At 41.5% G+C, this 17,575-nt stretch overlaps 2 protein-coding genes across 6 annotated transcripts in view; one reads left to right on the plus strand and one right to left on the minus strand.

Moving 5' to 3' along the window:
* CYTH3 (cytohesin 3) overlaps nt 1-2,730 on the plus strand; it is a 48,329-nt gene extending 45,599 nt beyond the window's left edge. For all 4 annotated transcript variants that reach the window (XM_021411231.1, XM_021411230.1, XM_021411232.1 and 1 more), the window contains exons 10-13: nt 614-690; nt 772-843; nt 979-1,133; nt 2,046-2,730. In XM_021411231.1, the coding sequence (XP_021266906.1) occupies nt 614-690; nt 772-843; nt 979-1,133; nt 2,046-2,118 (377 nt within the window). In that variant the 3' untranslated portion in view covers nt 2,119-2,730. The remainder of the gene's footprint in view (nt 1-613; nt 691-771; nt 844-978; nt 1,134-2,045) is intronic.
* RMI2 (RecQ mediated genome instability 2) lies at nt 4,078-17,373 on the minus strand. 2 transcript variants are annotated; one of them, XM_021411241.1, is made up of 11 exons: nt 16,929-17,373; nt 16,652-16,826; nt 13,599-13,671; nt 12,885-12,949; nt 11,007-11,072; nt 9,304-9,445; nt 8,513-8,822; nt 8,265-8,334; nt 7,419-7,615; nt 5,741-5,853; nt 4,078-4,342 (listed from the first exon to the last, which is right to left on the minus strand). In XM_021411241.1, the coding sequence occupies exons 1-2, from the start codon at nt 17,194-17,196 to the stop codon at nt 16,678-16,680; spliced, it is 417 nt and encodes a 138-aa protein (XP_021266916.1). In that variant the 5' UTR covers nt 17,197-17,373; the 3' UTR covers nt 4,078-4,342; nt 5,741-5,853; nt 7,419-7,615; nt 8,265-8,334; nt 8,513-8,822; nt 9,304-9,445; nt 11,007-11,072; nt 12,885-12,949; nt 13,599-13,671; nt 16,652-16,677. The 2 variants fall into 2 exon arrangements, with proteins under 2 accessions (XP_021266916.1, XP_021266915.1); XM_021411240.1 differs by lacking the exon at nt 4,078-4,342 and having other exon boundaries at nt 5,275-5,853.

Below are 17,575 nucleotides of genomic sequence, written 5' to 3' on the forward strand. Positions count from 1 at the left end.
CCCATCAGATTTGTTCTGTTTGCAAGCTGTAGTATTTATAAGCACCTGATGTGCTTGATGGTAAATGCAGATCTAGAGAGAGGTTCTTAATCACATATAAGTCACAAGTGGAGTGCAAGGAAGGTGATAAGATGTCCTGAACTTTACTGATGAGACCCCCATCCTTGAGGAAAGACAAGCTGCGGGGAGGGTTGGCCCTGTGGTTGGAGCCCAGTTACTGGCATTGCTGCTTTCCCATAGCAGCACTGGCTCTGTATTCCCAAGGGCTGTATAGTAGCAGTAGCTTTGATGCAGTAAATGCATGGACGGAGGGAGCAGGGCTGACTGCTGAGCCGCTGGGTTTGGCTGCAGCCTGTGAAAGTTCACAGCTTTATGCCATAACGCTTTTGTGGCTGGTCAGCAGCACCATAGTTAATGCTGTCTCAGGAGCTGGATCATCGTACAGTAGTTACAGGAATGGTTTTAACCTCAGCTCATCTGTGCCTGACCCATTTGCAATTAAGAAATTAAAACACATATTGGAAAAACAAACAAAACTAAATTACTTTCTTCTTAACTATTGCAGAAGCCTTGACAGTAGCGTGTTTAACTTATCAATACCTTTTGGTTATAGGGGGAAGAGTAAAAACGTGGAAACGAAGGTGGTTTATTTTGACTGATAATTGCCTGTATTACTTTGAATACACAACTGTGAGTATGTATTGCCGTGAGCTTCCTTTGTAATCTGGGTATGGAAAGGAATAATAATGTGATATTTTCCTTACTTTTTAGGACAAAGAACCTAGAGGGATTATTCCATTAGAAAATCTTAGCATAAGAGAAGTTGAAGACCCTAGGAAACCAGTAAGAGATCCTCATTATCATTTTTATCATGAAGAAAATGAGTAAACCATTTAGAACTGAGATTGTGTTAAATGATGCTTGTCAGTTGTTTGTTTTGCTTTGTTTTTAATGTATTTTTCTATTCCTACCCTGCAGAACTGCTTTGAGCTCTATAACCCCAGTCATAAAGGCCAAGTGATTAAAGCCTGTAAAACCGAAGCTGATGGCAGAGTGGTGGAAGGCAACCACGTAGTGTATAGAATATCTGCTCCCACCCCAGAAGAAAAAGAAGAGTGGATTAAGTCTATCAAGTGAGTTGAGAGTTTTAAATATCTCTCAAAAATGATGTGTAAGCTCCTTTTCTGAATAAGATATGGAGAGAACTTGCATTTTAACTTGTTTAAAGAGTTCTGATCCTTAATCCTGGGATTAAGGACAAGATCTTTGGGGTGGATGGGTCAGGCTGTCTCCTGCGTGGTCATAAGAACCACAGCAGTGCTACTAACTCAAATGACAAAAACTTTTTTTTTTTAAATGTAATGTTTTAAGCAAGTGTAAAGCCTTCTGAGAACCATCCTTAACCCTGATTTTTTTCAGTTACTTTGTTTGGTGACAGCTATCTTAAGCTTGTTCACAGTGCGGCTCAGAACTTTAATTTGAACTTATCTTTTAAGGTTTATAAAGCAGACCCAAACTTAAAGAAATAAATGATGTTCAAATTATGTTCAAGATGGAAGTATGAACTCTTAAAAAATCACTGCTAAACCTGATCTTTTTATAAATAAATTTTTCTGATGTTCAGAGGCGCTACAGCTTCTCACTGGGAAGCGGAGGGCAGCACTGAGCTCTGCTCTCTGGGGACAGCGACAGGGCCCAAGGGAACGGCATGGAGCTGTGCAGGGGGAAGGTCAGGGGAAGGTCAGGGGAAGGTGCTGCACCAGAGGGCGCTGGGCACAGCACCAAGCTACTGGAGCTCACAGAGTGTTTGGACACTGCTCCCAGGCACAGGGTTGGGATTTCTGGTGGTCCTACGTGGAGTTGGGAGTTGGACGCAGTGATCCTTGTGGGTCCCTTACAACGTGAGCTACTCTGTGATTGCAGGTCAGCAATCTGTTATCTTATGAGAAGTGTGGAGACATCCAAAGGGAAGAGAACAAAATAGCTTCAGTTTTCTAAAGCAGATAATTGTTAACCAAACTGACAATTCACGTTGTTTCTTCTAGAGCAAGTATCAGCAGGGATCCCTTTTACGATATGCTGGCAACAAGGAAACGAAGAATCGCAAACAAGAAATAGAACTTGAGCGGTAGCATGTATGGCTGCATCAACTTCTGGGTGGGCTATATTGGAGTGAAAACGTAAACCTTGGGCAGACTAAAGGAAGACAGTAACTGTAAATTATATATATATACACACTTTACTATGACATAAAATCTTGGTAAGACTTTTCAGAATAGTTATTGGCATATAATTTGAAGTAAGCTTCAAATCCCAGAGGATAATTTTATTGGAACTTTATTCAACTGAAGACATGGAAGCTTTGTTTCCACTTGTATAAGCTGTAACTACAGTTGGCTTGGACTGGGAGAAGATTAGTAAAATATCCTATACCTGGTTCTTGAGCTCATTACCCATTAATGGAGAAGCATTTTAAGTACTTTTCTCTCAGTTAAATGCAACACTAAAAACTGGGGTAGAGGGCAGCCTAGCACTTCGCTTTTCTGTAGGCAGGAAACCTGCGGTCTCAGAAACAGATTTCAAGTCTTACGTGTCTCGCAGTAAATGAAGCCTTCATTTAGGGCACGTGCTCCGCTTTCTGTAGAAAGAGCTTTTCTTCTTTAGAAGTGCAGCTGAGTGTCAGATGGGCAGCTACATTGTTAACAAGTTGTGCCAAAGGGTTTGAGTGAATGCACTGAAACAGGGACAGGTCCCACCAGCAAAGGCCTGGCTGCAGACGTGACACTGCACAGATGTGGTTTGCTATTTGCCAGAAGGCGAAAACTCATTCCAGTCTGCTCATGCAGTAAGAGTTAATGACTGGTTTAATCTGCTTTTTACATAGTAACATCCTTCTTCTGTTTTAGATATCTTATAGTTTAATTAACACTATTACTATTAAAAGAATAAGATGACAGAGCTTGCACAAGTTGTGAGGGTTCAGGCTTTGCATGTGAAAATACCCCGAAATAATAATTTCATGGGCAGTTAATGTTTTTAAAGGGAGAACAACTACGAGCGTGTAATCTCTGTAAGATACAGTCCTAGGCAGGTGAGCAAGCAGCATTCATTTGTTCCTTTGCTTGATAACAAACTTTGAACATATAGAAAAGTTAGGTATTTTCATTACACTCTTAATTTTTTCAGACTTGTTCTTCAGTAGCTAAAGTTGAAAAAATGAGTAGACATCCTTATTTTTACCTAAAGAATGTAACCTTACCTGGCAGTTACCTACTGCAACTAATCCATGTGACTTCTTGTAACTTATGGCAGATCTTCTGTGGTCCTCTGGCAGCCTGTCAGTACCATGCTGCCTGCTGAGGTGCATTCTATTACAGAGCTTTCCTGTTGGTAGTGTGCATAACACTCTTAAGGTGAAGCCCCTCACTTCACAGTGAGGGCAGAAAGTATTTTTTGGACCCTACTACTACTAGCAGTACTGCTTTCCCCCCTGCCCCCTTGTTGACCCTGAGCCATGCCTGCTGTGCCAATGGACGCTTGGGTGACCCAGTGTGATGCCAAAGCAGTTTTGCTTCTTGGATCCACGACAGTGAATTCTGCTGCACTGGCAAGAAGACAGACTTACTAAGTTGATCTTTTTCAAATCTCATTTTAACCTCAAAGGACAGTCTGTTTTGTGGTTCCTGTCTTACACGCTTGCATTGCTTTGTGTGGGATTTTCAGCCTGTGACTGTTTTGCTTCAGAACAAGGCTGAGACAAAGAGACCGGAGTCACCTTTCCTACACCGTAGATTTTCCCCAGAGCATGTGGAATTGCAGGCTGCTTGGATGAATGCTCACATCTGAGTGAGGAAGCAGAACTCAGCCAAAGGAGGTAGAATTCTGATCTAATAATATGTGTAAGTGTGGGAAATCTGCTTAATGGAAGCCATTTAAGCTCTGTGGAAACAAATGAAGTTGTACATCCTATGCCTGCAAAGCAGCAGGATGATGCAGCTGCTAATGTAATGACTTGAGGCTTCTGCTGTGCAACTTCAAGTTCTCCTTCCAAGCCCTGCACTCTCCAGTTCTAGCTTTGGATGAGTTTTGTCACGCAAACAGCGGTGAGCCCAAAGGGCTGCTAGCAAGCGCAAAGGTAAAATGCAGCAAAGCGTATTCCCGAAGAAATGAGTTACCAAAACATTAATAAGCCATGAAGCACTTTTTAAAATTGATTCTTGTCTTCTGAGATATCATCTTCAAGAAAATGTATTTATTTAACCAGATGAGGAAGGCTGCTGATGAGCATGAAGGAAATGCCTTGAGTGTTCATTTGCTGTACTTAGTTGGAAGTTCTTATATCCTGCAGAAGTAATTATTTAGAGTAACAGGTATCTGAGGATATTATAGCAGGAAATATATTATTCTGTAGCATTAAAATGTGACATCTAAAACAGCTACTTGCGGTGCTCAATATAGCTATTTAATTTACCAAAGCTATGGACTGTCATAATTGTGATGATATTTGATTTCAAATGTTGGGTTTTTGTTGTTGTTGTTGTTTTTTTTTTGTAACAGTATTAACAGGGAGTGAAACTGGCCCAAAAATTCCACTGGCCACGAGGCCAGTAAAACAAAGTGGCTTGTGAAAATTTTGGCCGAGTTCAGGTACTATCCATGAGGGTGAAGAAGAATCTCTCAACCTTTCCCTTCCTGATTGGGCTTCAAGTCCAGGTGTAGCCACCAAGACGAGCTGCTCTGCGGCCTAAAGCAATATCTGTTACGGTTTGGCCGTGCTGAGGAAAAGTCCCCTGGGGACAACAGACTTCTCCCTTCCTGTTGCACTGAAAGCTGTGTAGTTGTTCGGCTCTCTCGTTTTACCATTGCCTTTTGGAACTACAGGGCCAGCAAGAGCTGCTTCTGCCACGTGTATGGCTGCTCTGAATATCCAAACTGTCTGGCCCCTACCTTCAGCCACAGTGCCAGTGCAGTCCAGGGAGAGAACTGTATATAATACTTAAGCTCAGCTGGACTGACTTAAATTTTACAATATTCTGACAAAATAAGCTCTACGTTGCTTAGCATCCTCAACAGTTTTAAACCGGTACAAAACAGAACCTTTATAAACCAAGCAGCATTTATAATGCTTCATATATAAAAACGATGCCTATTTTTTAAAGTTTATTACATATCTATGTAGATATGCTTGCTGGAAAAGCTAGGTCTGTTGTAGACCAAATGCTACAAATGAAGACTTGTGGCTTACCAGTTTCTTTTCTATATTTTCTTGGAAAATGTTTCTAGTTAGAGTTTAAATATAAAATGTAAATGCTGTACAGATATGTATTGATATAAGCATTACTTGGTGTACACAAGTGATTTGCATGACAAATACCAACCAATCATTGTTAAAAATGTAATGTTCTGTGTAAATCCACTGCAATATTAATGTTGTCATTTATCATTAAGACCTTTTGCTTAAACCTGGCCATTCTCAAAAATAAAGTGTGAAACTATATGCTACTGTAGAGCTCCTCCTTTATTGGGACTGGGAGTTAACTGGTCAGATTTTTGTGCAGAGATTAACAGTCAGTTTTAAAATATGGATGATACCTGCTCTTGTAAGCACCCTTCTTACCAAACCAGGCGTGTTATTCAGATGAACTGTATTTAAAACAGTCTCTCTGAACAGCTGTAGTTCAATGTGAGGTGACTCCAAAGGCAGACTGGGAACTCCCCAGGGGAGCTTTGCTACACTCACCTTGCACACAGAGCCAACGAAGTTCTTGTGTTACATACAAGACCAAGGATGGTCCAAAAGAAGAGAGTTAAGGAGATCTGGCAAATGCTTGGCTCCTGCAGGAAGAGGGTGACCTGAAAGATGAAAGTGGCCATTAATTTTCATTTCTTTATTCAATTAAGATTACATTTGTTTGAAGACCTAAAAACCCTGCGATGCCAGAAAGGAAATTACTGACTAAGTAAAAGAATAAAAAATCAGCAACTTTAAATAACGTTGCATGGTTGGTTTCAATGGTTAAAGTTTGGATTTGATGGAGAGCTTTTTTAGTCATTGATGGCTTCAATCAGTACTTTGCATCTGAAAGGGAAAGGGAAGAAATATCATCCTCTGTTGTGAGGTTCAACACGTAACTGGCTCAGCAGTTTTAGGTCACCATGGAGGAGTCACAAACCTGCACACAGCTTCATCTGTGACTCTGGGACCGAACTGAGTGGAGAAAGCTTCCAAGAGCCTCACAGTAAACGTGCCTGTATTTCAGTCCTGTGCTAACTGTAGGGAATACGAGGACAAAGCTACCTGCTTTAACAGCATATGGTGGACCACACCTGAAGGTCTGCTTAGACAGCACCCTTGTTTTATCAATCATCTTGTGGTCAAACTGACCAAATAATAGCCACAAAAGGAGCAGCTTTCAGAAACTTGCTAGAGAGAACATGTAGGAATGCATGAAATGAAGTGCTTTAGTGCTCCTCCTTCCAGCAATCTGGAAGCAGGTAATCCTGCTTAAGAGAACCCCTTTTTTTTTTTTTCCTCTCCTCTAGAAGACTGACCTTCCACAAGAAGGAACTAATGAAGAAATACCAGCTAAACTTCCTAGGTGAAATGCAATTGCTTTGCATAGCCCTCATATCCTGCTTGTGGGGTACTACTGTCATATTTCTCAAGGGACATCTCTCACTGACATAGCCAAATAATCTGAATGCCCTGGCTACTGCAATGGGATGCAAGACTTTACTTTGCTGCTGCACGTCTGACTGGTTTTGGAAAAACAAAACAAAAAGAAAAACAGAGTTTGCCCTCTGCTGGCCAGAAAACTCACAGAAGAGTGTTAGACCAGATGTATGCTGTTCCTGATTTATCAGCTAGAACAGAGATGCTTAGAATTTAGAACAATCAGGATGCTTTTGTCACGAGTACCATGAGAAGTCTGTTTTTAGAGCAGTAATATTTGAAAGTCCTCAGTCCAGTCCTTAATTTTTTCTCAAAAAAAGCGATAAATACTGTATCAAAGTTACACAAGAATTTGTGAACAATCAACTTAACTGTATTTTCAGACTAAAACTTCTGGTTGTCCATGTCTGAAAACACAAGCATGTTCTTTGACAATCATACTTCATCTTGAAGAAACTATTCCAATAGCAATGCCTGTTTCTGGAATCTGTGCAATTGAATACAATTACTGTAACCTCATCAAGAATGGTGTGCGGATGTGATCCTAACAGTGTGGACCCAGTCTCATGTCCTCACACAAATCAGCAGTATCTTCCCTGTCCTCACTTCATCAACCTAATGACATGACCCCCAGGCAGAGCACGCTCTATAGCTAAGTTAAAAACAATGAGAAACAGGAAGATATGAGAAACACCCAGAAAAGAGTTAGGAAACATTGCTGATTGCTACTGGAACCCTTGCTTACTTGTAGTACATTTGATGTTAATCTTCAGGCTTCTTTTTGTTTTTGGCTTTCTTAGGTTTTCTAGTTTTTTCTATTCAGTCTTTCTCCACTTCTGTTCTGGTTCACGCTCACTTCTCTTCTGGATTATGTTTTCTTTTCCTGGTTCTTTGTTCCTCATTTCAGGAGAATATCCTCAAGAATGATGCACACCTTTCTTGCTAAAGGGTGATACAGAACACATACATGGAGGATTTAATCAAAGCTACAACCTGAAAACTAGCTAGTCTTCCTACAGTGACTATCCCTTGGAGTCCAGTAACACATTCTTACACCACCTTAATTTCTCCTCTTTTCTAAATTAACCAGCTGCAGGTAACAGATATGCAGCAATTTATACAGAGCAGCAGGTTAAGGCCAAGCAACGGAAGCTAATAAATGACACCAGGAATTTCAGGTAAGATAGAACTGAATTACACAATACATATCATTCTCCTAGGACAGAGAGAAAAACACTTGGAAAGAAAAAAGAAAAAGTAAGTGACAGGAAAGTAACTACAGTCTCAATACATTTTAATGTTTGTCATTTCCTGATATAAAGAAGTATGTATGTATCCTAACCAACCTGTAGACATATCTGTTCAGACTACTCCTTCATCATTTATTCTATGCCACATTCCATTAGGAGCCCTCCAATAAAGATCGTGGTACCCTCAGAGGAACTGCATGTTTTTAAATGCAATCACAGATAGGACACTACCAAACAAAAAAATATGAAATCTTTTGCCCTAGCAACAACAGTCACCGCCAACATTTTTATTCATTTGTCAGCACCAAATTTACTCTGCTAGAAGTGATGTTGATACCTACCTTGGCACCAGTATGCAACAGAACAGCATACAGGCTGTAACAGAGTGATTCTGCAGGTGGCTGAGACATTCTGGAATTAAAAAAAAAAAAGATAAATGTTAACAATAGGTGAAACAGACTAGCTGTGCAAAGTATTGATACCTACACCTTAAGTCAAACTACAAACTGCTTTCCTACAGACAAAAGACACAGATCAGTTTGAAGGATAGTAGTTTTTTTTGGTTTTTTTTTAGAATTTTTAAAAGTACCTCTTGATCTCCGAAATCCTCCATATATTTGATGAATGACAGTGGCAGCTGTCCAATCCGGAATTAAAGCAGGATCGGCCCTCAGAACATTTGATCCACAGAGTTAATGGTTTTATGCAATCCACGGCAAAGACATGCTTTCATGATCATAAATGAGGGTCTCAAAGGTGCTGGAGAACATGTAAAAGTGAATTCCTTGATGCTTATATGGTGCATCCATGCAAACATGCTTGCTGCATAGCATCAACAGTGAAGCGTAAAAATTGGTGTGCATCCTCCTGACCACCAACACGGAAATGTTTTCTTATACCTAATAAATAAGATGGTTATAATATTTATTTTATATAAAAATGAAAGAGAAATCTTATTTCTAGCAACTCTCTTCTTATAGTGTCAAAATCATTTATACATATCAAATAATTAATGGAATATTAAAAGATCTCAAAGAAGGAGAAACCTGAAATCAGTTACGTTGAAAGTCACAGAGCAGTGCAGGCTCAAAGGCATCAGGAGCACAGCACAGGCCTTGGTTAACGTGAGTCTCCATAGTGCACACTGCAGAGGCCTCGACACTTACATTCCACTGGGAGCCTTCCAGTGAAGACCACCACACCTTCAGAGGAGTTGCAGGTTTTCAAATGAAATCACGCATAGGACACTACCAAACAAAACGTACACAAATCCAACCAAACGTATGAAAGCTTCTGCCCTAGAAACAACGGTTACCATCTCCATTTTAATTGGTTTGTCAGCACCAAATTTGCCCTGTTAGAAATGATGATGATACCTACCTTAACAAAGCAGAAAATAGTGTCCTCTGTGAGAGCTGGCAACACCACGCACCATAACAGCACACAGGGTGTAATGGAGTGGTTCTCCAGGTGGCTGCGACATCCATTCTCAAAGATCCAGATACTCAAGATGTTTTACCTGCTACAGAGAGACCAAGAAGACAGACAAATTATCTCCAAATTCTTCCTCTGAGCCAGCTTGGGAAACTGGCCTGGGAAAACCATTTCCAAAAATGCAGATTAGAATGATACAAGTCTATTGCTTGATTCATAAAACTAAGTTATTAAATGTTGTTTATGTGAAGCCTTAAGCTGCAGAGAGCTATTTTCTGCTGCTTCGGCCTTTTATATTCCCCTCCTGTCCTCTTTCTGCCCCATCCCCACATCTAATAAGTGCACAATTCTGATCTGTCATATAGAATAAAGACATGCCGAGTATTTCCTGCACAAGAGGCCAGCCATCCACCAGAATCCTTTAATGAGTGATAAAAATCCAGGCAGTCCATATTTTCCTCCAAACCACTTCACACTGTAGATCTGAAGAATTCACAGTACTGATCAAAACAATTAAACCAATCTGATTTTCCCAGGTGAGCAAATGCACTCTCACACAGAAGAAACTGAAGCTATGTCCAATTACAGCTAAGGAAGAAGTTCCTACAGAGTTATGCAAGAAGCACATTCTCATCTTAGGAGATGCTTTGAAGTTTTAGGTCCAACTGTCCCCACCAGAGGGCTGAGTACTCAAGTGTCCTGACTTCAGAACAGCACACATAATTCGCGCAAAAACACAGACTTTAATTGCTGATGATTTTATCATTGATTAGAATAATAACGCAGGGGAAAAAGAAAAGGTGTTGTATCACCAGAAATACGAACGAGGCCCCCTGAGATCTACAAAGTGGTGACATGACTTTGCAGCACTCTTAGATATACTAGTTTAGAAGTAAAAAAAAATACAAATAAAAGCTCAAAAGAGCTCAAAAGCTCAAAAGAGAGTAAGGTTTGTGAACATAACTAGGGAGACTTGGTTGGGAGAAGGCAGAGGGGGAGAGACACAAAAACCCAAATTTCCTTTTCAGCTCACCCCCAGGCGAAATGCCAGCCAGCCACCTCTAGAAGGGATGTGTGGTTGGACCTGCACACCAACGTAAACTCCCTCTGTGCTAACAGTGGACATGAACCATTCTACAACATGTGCACACGTGCCTGATGTAAATCAAATAAACTGAAGGATGCCTCCAGTTTAGCAGCAGCTTTCGTCTGTGCAACTTGAATTTTGTCCTTGTGGAAATTCCTACTGAATGGTAAGTTTCACTTCTTTTCATTCTGAATATTCTGGCTGCATTTCTTCCACTACTTCCTTTTCTCATTCAAGATCACATAAGAAAATAAAATTAATGAGTGTGAATATGGGACAAGTAAATTCCTACACCTGGATTATTCCGTGCTCATTTTCCATCTGATATATCCTTTCTGCTGCTCTGAAGCACAGTATAACCTGATTCATACTCCCTAATGGCTTATCTTATTTCCTCCTAGTTTGTAGAAGGAAGCAGTAGTACATAAGGGAACATCCCCAGGAGTTACACTTCTCAGATACTAATTTTGTTCCAACTTTTTTTCCTCCGAGTACTGCATCTGGACTCACAGTAATAGATAATTTCAAGAAAGGAGAATATTGCTATCTTCTTTAAACTTACCTTAGAATTTCAAGATTATTATTGTAGGAATTATAACTCACTGGATAGCTGCTTCTACGAATCTCCCTAAAAATGTAAAGAAAGATGAAAAGCCTGAAAAGGACAGTAACACTTTTTAAAATAAAACAAAACAGTCTCCACTGGATATTCTGCATACAGTACCTTCTTTGAACTACACTATTTACAGACTACAGATTGCTATATAATGGTATATTAACAATGACTAAGTGATATATGAAGTGTCAGTATTACTATCTTAAAGAAAACAACCCTAAGCTTATGGTCATGAACGTTACGACCAAAGCTTACTCTCTGATTCATCTGCATGACATTATCTGGAAAAAAAAAAAAAAAGACAAAGCTTTCTATGAAGTCTGCTATACACTTGTATCTTTTCACTGAATGAGAACACTGAAGGAAACACAAATTACTGCTCTATAAATTACTGCTACATTCATCCAAGTTGTGACTTAGGATATAATTATATTTTTACAAGACCGCACTGAGAACATTAATGCAAGTAAATGCTCACCTGCACGGTTCTATCTAATCATGCGTTGACAAAAACGAAAGAAACACTTGAATTTACCCTAACTTCTATGCTCCACATTTGCTAAGGCTCAGTGATGAGAAAACAGTTTTTTTATTTTTTTGATAATGAATAAAATGAAATGTTATTCCTTTTCATTTGTAAACGGACTACCACCTCAAGAGAATTGGTGACTACAAGCACACTTGTGGTATGCTGACAAAAATATTTACAAGTGCTTGCTGAACTTTTACTCACTATTGAAGGAAATGACCATCAAATATTTGTAGATGATCGTGTTACCTACAAAACATAAACCTAGAAAACAAGCACTCAGTATACACATGTGTACTCCCACATGTGCTAATTAACACCAGGTGGCATTATCTGCCTCATTTACTGAATTTACCCAGGGACATTCCAATCTGGGCAGTATCTCACAGGCAGTAAGCGGCTTTAAAGCGAACAGTTTGCATGAACTCATCAGTGTAAGAATATGAAATGCAGAGCCCAATTTTGTTAGAAACCTGAGCGTGAGCATTCAGTTGATGCTGTGTCAAACAGAGATGCAGAGTGGCTTGGCAGCCAAAAGACTTCAGTCAGCCAGTGCTGCTGCTTTACATTACCACACTGCTGAGGAGAACTGGATTACAGGCTCAGTTACCAATAACAGAATGCTACTAAAACTGAGATGCACATATAAACCAACATACTTAAGGGGAAAAATAATTCTCTATTCAGCTTATTTTATGCATCTACTTTTGAACACGTTTTTTTAGTTAAGTAGTGAACCAAATGAGGCCTCTTTGTGGGGAAAAAATTGAAGAGCAGAGGAAAGACATGAGTTAAGTCTTTAAGTATGTAAACACACTACAGAGAAGGAAGTAAAAGAGACCGAACTACAAAAAGGAAGAGTTAGGTTGGATATTATGAACGAGATTTAAGGGCTTGGTTAGTCAAACTTCTTAGCAGCACCCATCTAAGAGCATGAGAACAAAAGAGAATCTCAGTCAGTGAGATTTTCTAAAAATTCCTGTCTCAAATGTGCTTCATAAATAGTCTTAACAGTTCTTATTCAGATCCCCTGAACTTGAGTAACAGTGCTCTTCTTTTCCTCCTAAATGTGAATTTGACATCCAACATGAAGAAAGAACCTTACATCTTCAGTTCAGTTTGGCATATTTACGACAAATTTGTAACTAAAGATGCTGGAATATGTTTTACACACCTTTTTGATAACATCATAAATAAATTCGATCCCATTTTCCATTAATAGATTCCTTGTAGTTTAGCAAAGAACAGTTTGCATTGTGCGTTACTCGTTAATTTCCATCCTTTTAAGTACTTACCAAAAACTTAACTGGATTTCATCTGCATCTCAGCTTGAGCCTTTCTGGAATGGTAAATACCAGCCCTGAGGATGGAAGAACCTTTTCAGCATCCAATATAAAATAGCTTCCTGACTAGCAGTAGTAGGGAAAGCAGTAAGTGCTAATGAGTAAGGGTTCTGATGATGAAGGTAATGAAGCACACGTAGTACAAAAGGACAGCTCTGTACACAGAAACACTTGAGGCCACAGTAATCATTTCAGTACAATGACAAGAAATTAAAATCAATCAGAAGACATCAGACATGACAATCAGTTACCTAAGAATAATTAAAAAAAAAACCTCCCTGTCAGTAACAAAATCGCTTCTTCAAAAGCATTGAACCATAGCATGAATACATTTAGAATACAGAAGATCTTTTCCAGCTGAGGTTAGGACAAGTGAGCTTCTTTGTGAAAGCAGCACATCAGATTTGAACCCATGCAGGGATGCTGCTGGCTTTTTCTCCAGAACTGCTACCAAGCTGTTCAATGCATTCTGGAGAAACTAACCTTTTACCAGGGAAGTGCCCCAACCCACAAGAGGTCTAAGACAAAAATAAAACAGCCTTAAAAAAAAAAAACACACACAGAAAAGAAAGCATTTATCATTTTCTTGTTTCTATACCAGCTGATTTTTCCCTTATCAATGCAGATACTGTTAAAAGAGAAAAAGCCTTCTTTGTATCAGCTTACCAGTTTCACATTCTCCCTTCATGTCTTTAAGATCCCTTCTCAGAAGTCAGTAACCAAACCATGAAACGTATTCCTGCATCAAAATGAGGAAGAAACATGTTTATTAACATTTTTATTGATTAGCCATAAAGTTGTACTGCTGTACAGAGTTAGAACAGAGTTGGAATGGCTCCTCTAGTTGTTCAGAGATAAAACAAGCAGCTGGGCTCACGTGGGTGTGCTGCTTTTAGGCACATAACGTTATCTGGCTTTTCAGAGTTAGTCTGGTACAGCTTGCAGGGATGCTGTGTTGGAAGATGAAACATCCTCATGCTCTGCTTGTATTAGAGCCGAAGCCAGAGCATGTGATGCTGGTACACAACCAGGGGCCCAACTCTCTACTAACAAGTACTAGTTTTTACAGGACTTGGCTGTACCCATTTATCATACATAAACTACAGAGGAAATGAACCCTTGGTTCATCAAATCCAGAACATAATTCACTCCATTCCAATGGTAAGAACCGAGTGAAGTTTAGCATCATCACCACATCATCTCATAGCTGCAAGCCAGAATGCACTTCATTTGCACTTAGTGATTGCACAGCTGGCTGAAGGTAACTGACAAAGGCCACAAGTGATAAAAGCACTAATAAGCCTTTAAAACACAAAATCCTTTACTCTTTCTCAAATCAGGCCTCTCCAGGTTGGTTTTCACCTGCACAGTGAGGCAGTGGGTGATGTCTTTCAGCAGTGGTGACAGAGGTGTGAAAGAGAAGCCATGTTCTGGACAGCTGTACACCACTGTCACACCACAAAATGAGGAGTGTCTCGATCAGCTCATCCAAGTGAATTGGCTAATGGTAGTGACCATACTGAAAAATAGTGTTTTGTAGCTGAGAATTTGCTTTATCAAAAAGTGTTGTTATGCTCTGTTGGAGTTTCCACGGAAATAAACAGGAGGCATTATTTTCAGAGCAACCTACTTGGTACCTACAATGCACCATTAACAACTCCTTTATATACGTTGAATACAGAAGTTCCAGCTGTAGAAGTTCACAGATGTTTTTGCATGGCGCACAAACTCTTATGCCCCAGAACCTGGTAGCAAAGTTGCTGTTTTGAGCATCTATCCCAGGTTGAGAAAATTCAAAGAGCACAGAGCCTCACATCTTGGCCAGATGAATTCCCCAGGAGCTCTCAGACATGCCCAGATTTGTTTCAGATCTGGCTGCTAAAGCAGCGTGCACTTCCAGTAATCTCTCCTCTTCAAGGTCCCAACAACCAAGCTCTCTAGAACAACATTCCAGCTTTGAGCTCCTGCTCTGCAAGGCAGGGCTAGAGGAGCCCTGTAACTCCTGTTACGTACACTACCACACAACAGCAACAAACCTGTAGACAAACCCCCAATTTACTGCTGAGCTTGAGACATGAGTTGAGATGCGAAAAAGGGAGAATTCACACTAGTCAGCAAGGCCCTGCAGTACCACACAGCTCCCTCACAGAGACGCCCTGAGCTGGCGAGGCAGCGAGCCCAGCTTTCCCTCCACCTGCCAGCAAACCCAGGCAAAGTCACAGCTATCACTACAAGTCATTTCTTCAGAAGTTCAGTATTCAGCTTCTTTTGCTTTGAGTTCCTAGGAAAGCACTTTTTAAGGGGAACTGTTAAAAAAAGCATCCTGTCTCAGCTTCAAAACCTTAAGTCATGCGTCTACTAATGTAAATGCAGACCTTTTTGAAGTGCTTTTTCAGTTAAGGGGTAGATCTCTCCCTGATCAACTGCCGAGCAACATTTATAGCTTCAATATGATCAAATATGGAAAACTTTCCAGGAGGCTGGAACTAGTGTCTCTCTGTGTTCTTAGTGAGATCAAGTATATGGCACAGGGTTTTAGCTCCTGTTTCCAGGATTTTACTGCCTAGTTAGAAAGCATAAGATGAGCTTACTTAGAATGAGCTTCGGGCTTCTGACGTGAGAAGTGTTTAGATGGAAAAGTATCTATCACTGGATAAAAGGTTGTGACCAGACAGATCTTTTCTTTTTAATTACCACAGTATTCTACAAGAGACTTCCCCAGCAATAAAACCAAATTATAAAAGGTTGTCAAAATCCTGTATACGCATTTTCAGCATCGCATTGGCAGTCTCGAGCACAGGACTTCCATTATACAACTGCATCTGACAGGGCCTGACTTGAAATACTAAACTCAAGGATGGAATTGCCTCGGAAACCCTCTAAAGTCCAGTCCTTAACCTGTGAAGATCTCACTTAAAGACCTATTTAAAAGACAGTGTTTAATTTCAGGATGAAAGACAGACAAACATTTTGCTTAACTAAAAATAGCATGCACCGCAACAAGAAAGGAAACCTTCAAACAGAAAAGCGCACTTAAGCACAACAAGTTTTCACAATGTGGTAAAAGTATTTGCATCTTGAACCTGGAGAACCTATTCCAAGGAATTCTGTACCACATATTTTCAGTTAATTCCACTTCACTGGAACACATGAGTTATTACTGTACTACTTCCACTATTTCAGAAACACAAAAACAGAGAGGTCTTTAAGATTACGTTTAGAGACATAAAAGTAAAGCTTACTAATGCGGTTTCTTCTGAAAGAGAACACACAGATCAAGATGCTATTTCTAGCCATCATCTGGATGGACTAGCAGGCCGCCTCCTGTCACTCCACACACCACGCTCACCCAGCAGTGAGTTCTGTGCTGCTCCTGCTGCCGCAAACACATGGCTGTAGCAATGACCGCCCACCCCATGGTCCGACCAACAGAAACTAGCGGATGTAGAAACACGGCATGCACAACAGCAGAGATGTGTTACCCGGAAAGCATCAAGTGTGCGGTTCTCAGATTAACGTGGTTTATTTTGTCAGTGTAAAAATAGGCTGTGAAAGAGGTAACACTGTGATCACTGCCCCATAGGCACAAATCCCTCAACCAAACTCTGAGCATGACTTCTCACTCCTGTATACTCCATGGGTAACTGGTTTGAAATCTAAGTACTGAGAACAGCCCAATGCTCTGCATTAAAAAAAAAAAAAAACTATAAAAAAATTACATTTCAAATCTTTTAGGCAGAAGTATTCAGGGGATGACTCTGTGCAGCTCCTCCACCTCCAGGCTCCACATCTCCTTATGCACCGGGTTTTCAGAAAGGTCCGTCATCTTTATTGCTCGGAGCACAGGCTCGGGGCTGCAGGACCGCACCACTCCCATCACCATCACATACTTCCCTAAAAGAACATGGAAGAAATTCAGTTAACCCTCACGTCTTCATTTTAGGAGCGGGGGGAGGGGGAAAGCGCCCGCGGGAGCGGGGCCGCCCCCGCCGGTACCTGCGCTGAGGCACGGCCGCCCCCGGGGCACGTCCTCCACGCCCAGCACGGTGAAGGGGCCGCTACCGTCCCGCAGCCGGGCCGAGCCGCCGCCGCCGCCGCGCTCCACCTGCAGCACGGTGCCCTGCATCCACACGGCCCGCAGGCACAACGGCGCCCGGCCCGCCTCCGCCCGGTCCAGCCGCCACGTCCCGCCGACGTCCCGCACCGCGCCCCGCAGCTGTGCGGCCAGCACCTTCAGCGGCGGGGCCGCCGCCTCGCCCGCCATGGCACCGCCCGAGGGAACGGGAGGCGGACAGCGGCGCGCGGCCGCTGAAGGAGAGAAAGGGCGGGAAACAGCAGGCAGCGGCGCTGGACCGGGCCGGGCCGCCACCGGGAGACACCACTGCGACTGCGCGAGCTCTCGCAGCTCTGGTGCAAATGGCGGAGCAGGAGCGCTGTGTCACGTGACCTGCGGGGCCTGCCCTGTGCAGAGCGGCTGCAGCCGCTTCTCGCCACGCACACACAGCGCCTTTGCGTGCCGGGAAATAAGACAGCAGCAAACAAATTACTCGTGTTAACGCTGACGCAAGGGCTTGGATGGAGAAGGGCTATTTTCTGCTGTCTCTAACCTCACTGAAGCGCTTTTTAAAAGCTTTTTCGCGTGC

Source organism: Numida meleagris, chromosome 13 (assembly GCF_002078875.1).
Source record: "Numida meleagris isolate 19003 breed g44 Domestic line chromosome 13, NumMel1.0, whole genome shotgun sequence".
Classification (NCBI taxonomy): Eukaryota; Metazoa; Chordata; class Aves; order Galliformes; family Numididae; genus Numida; species Numida meleagris.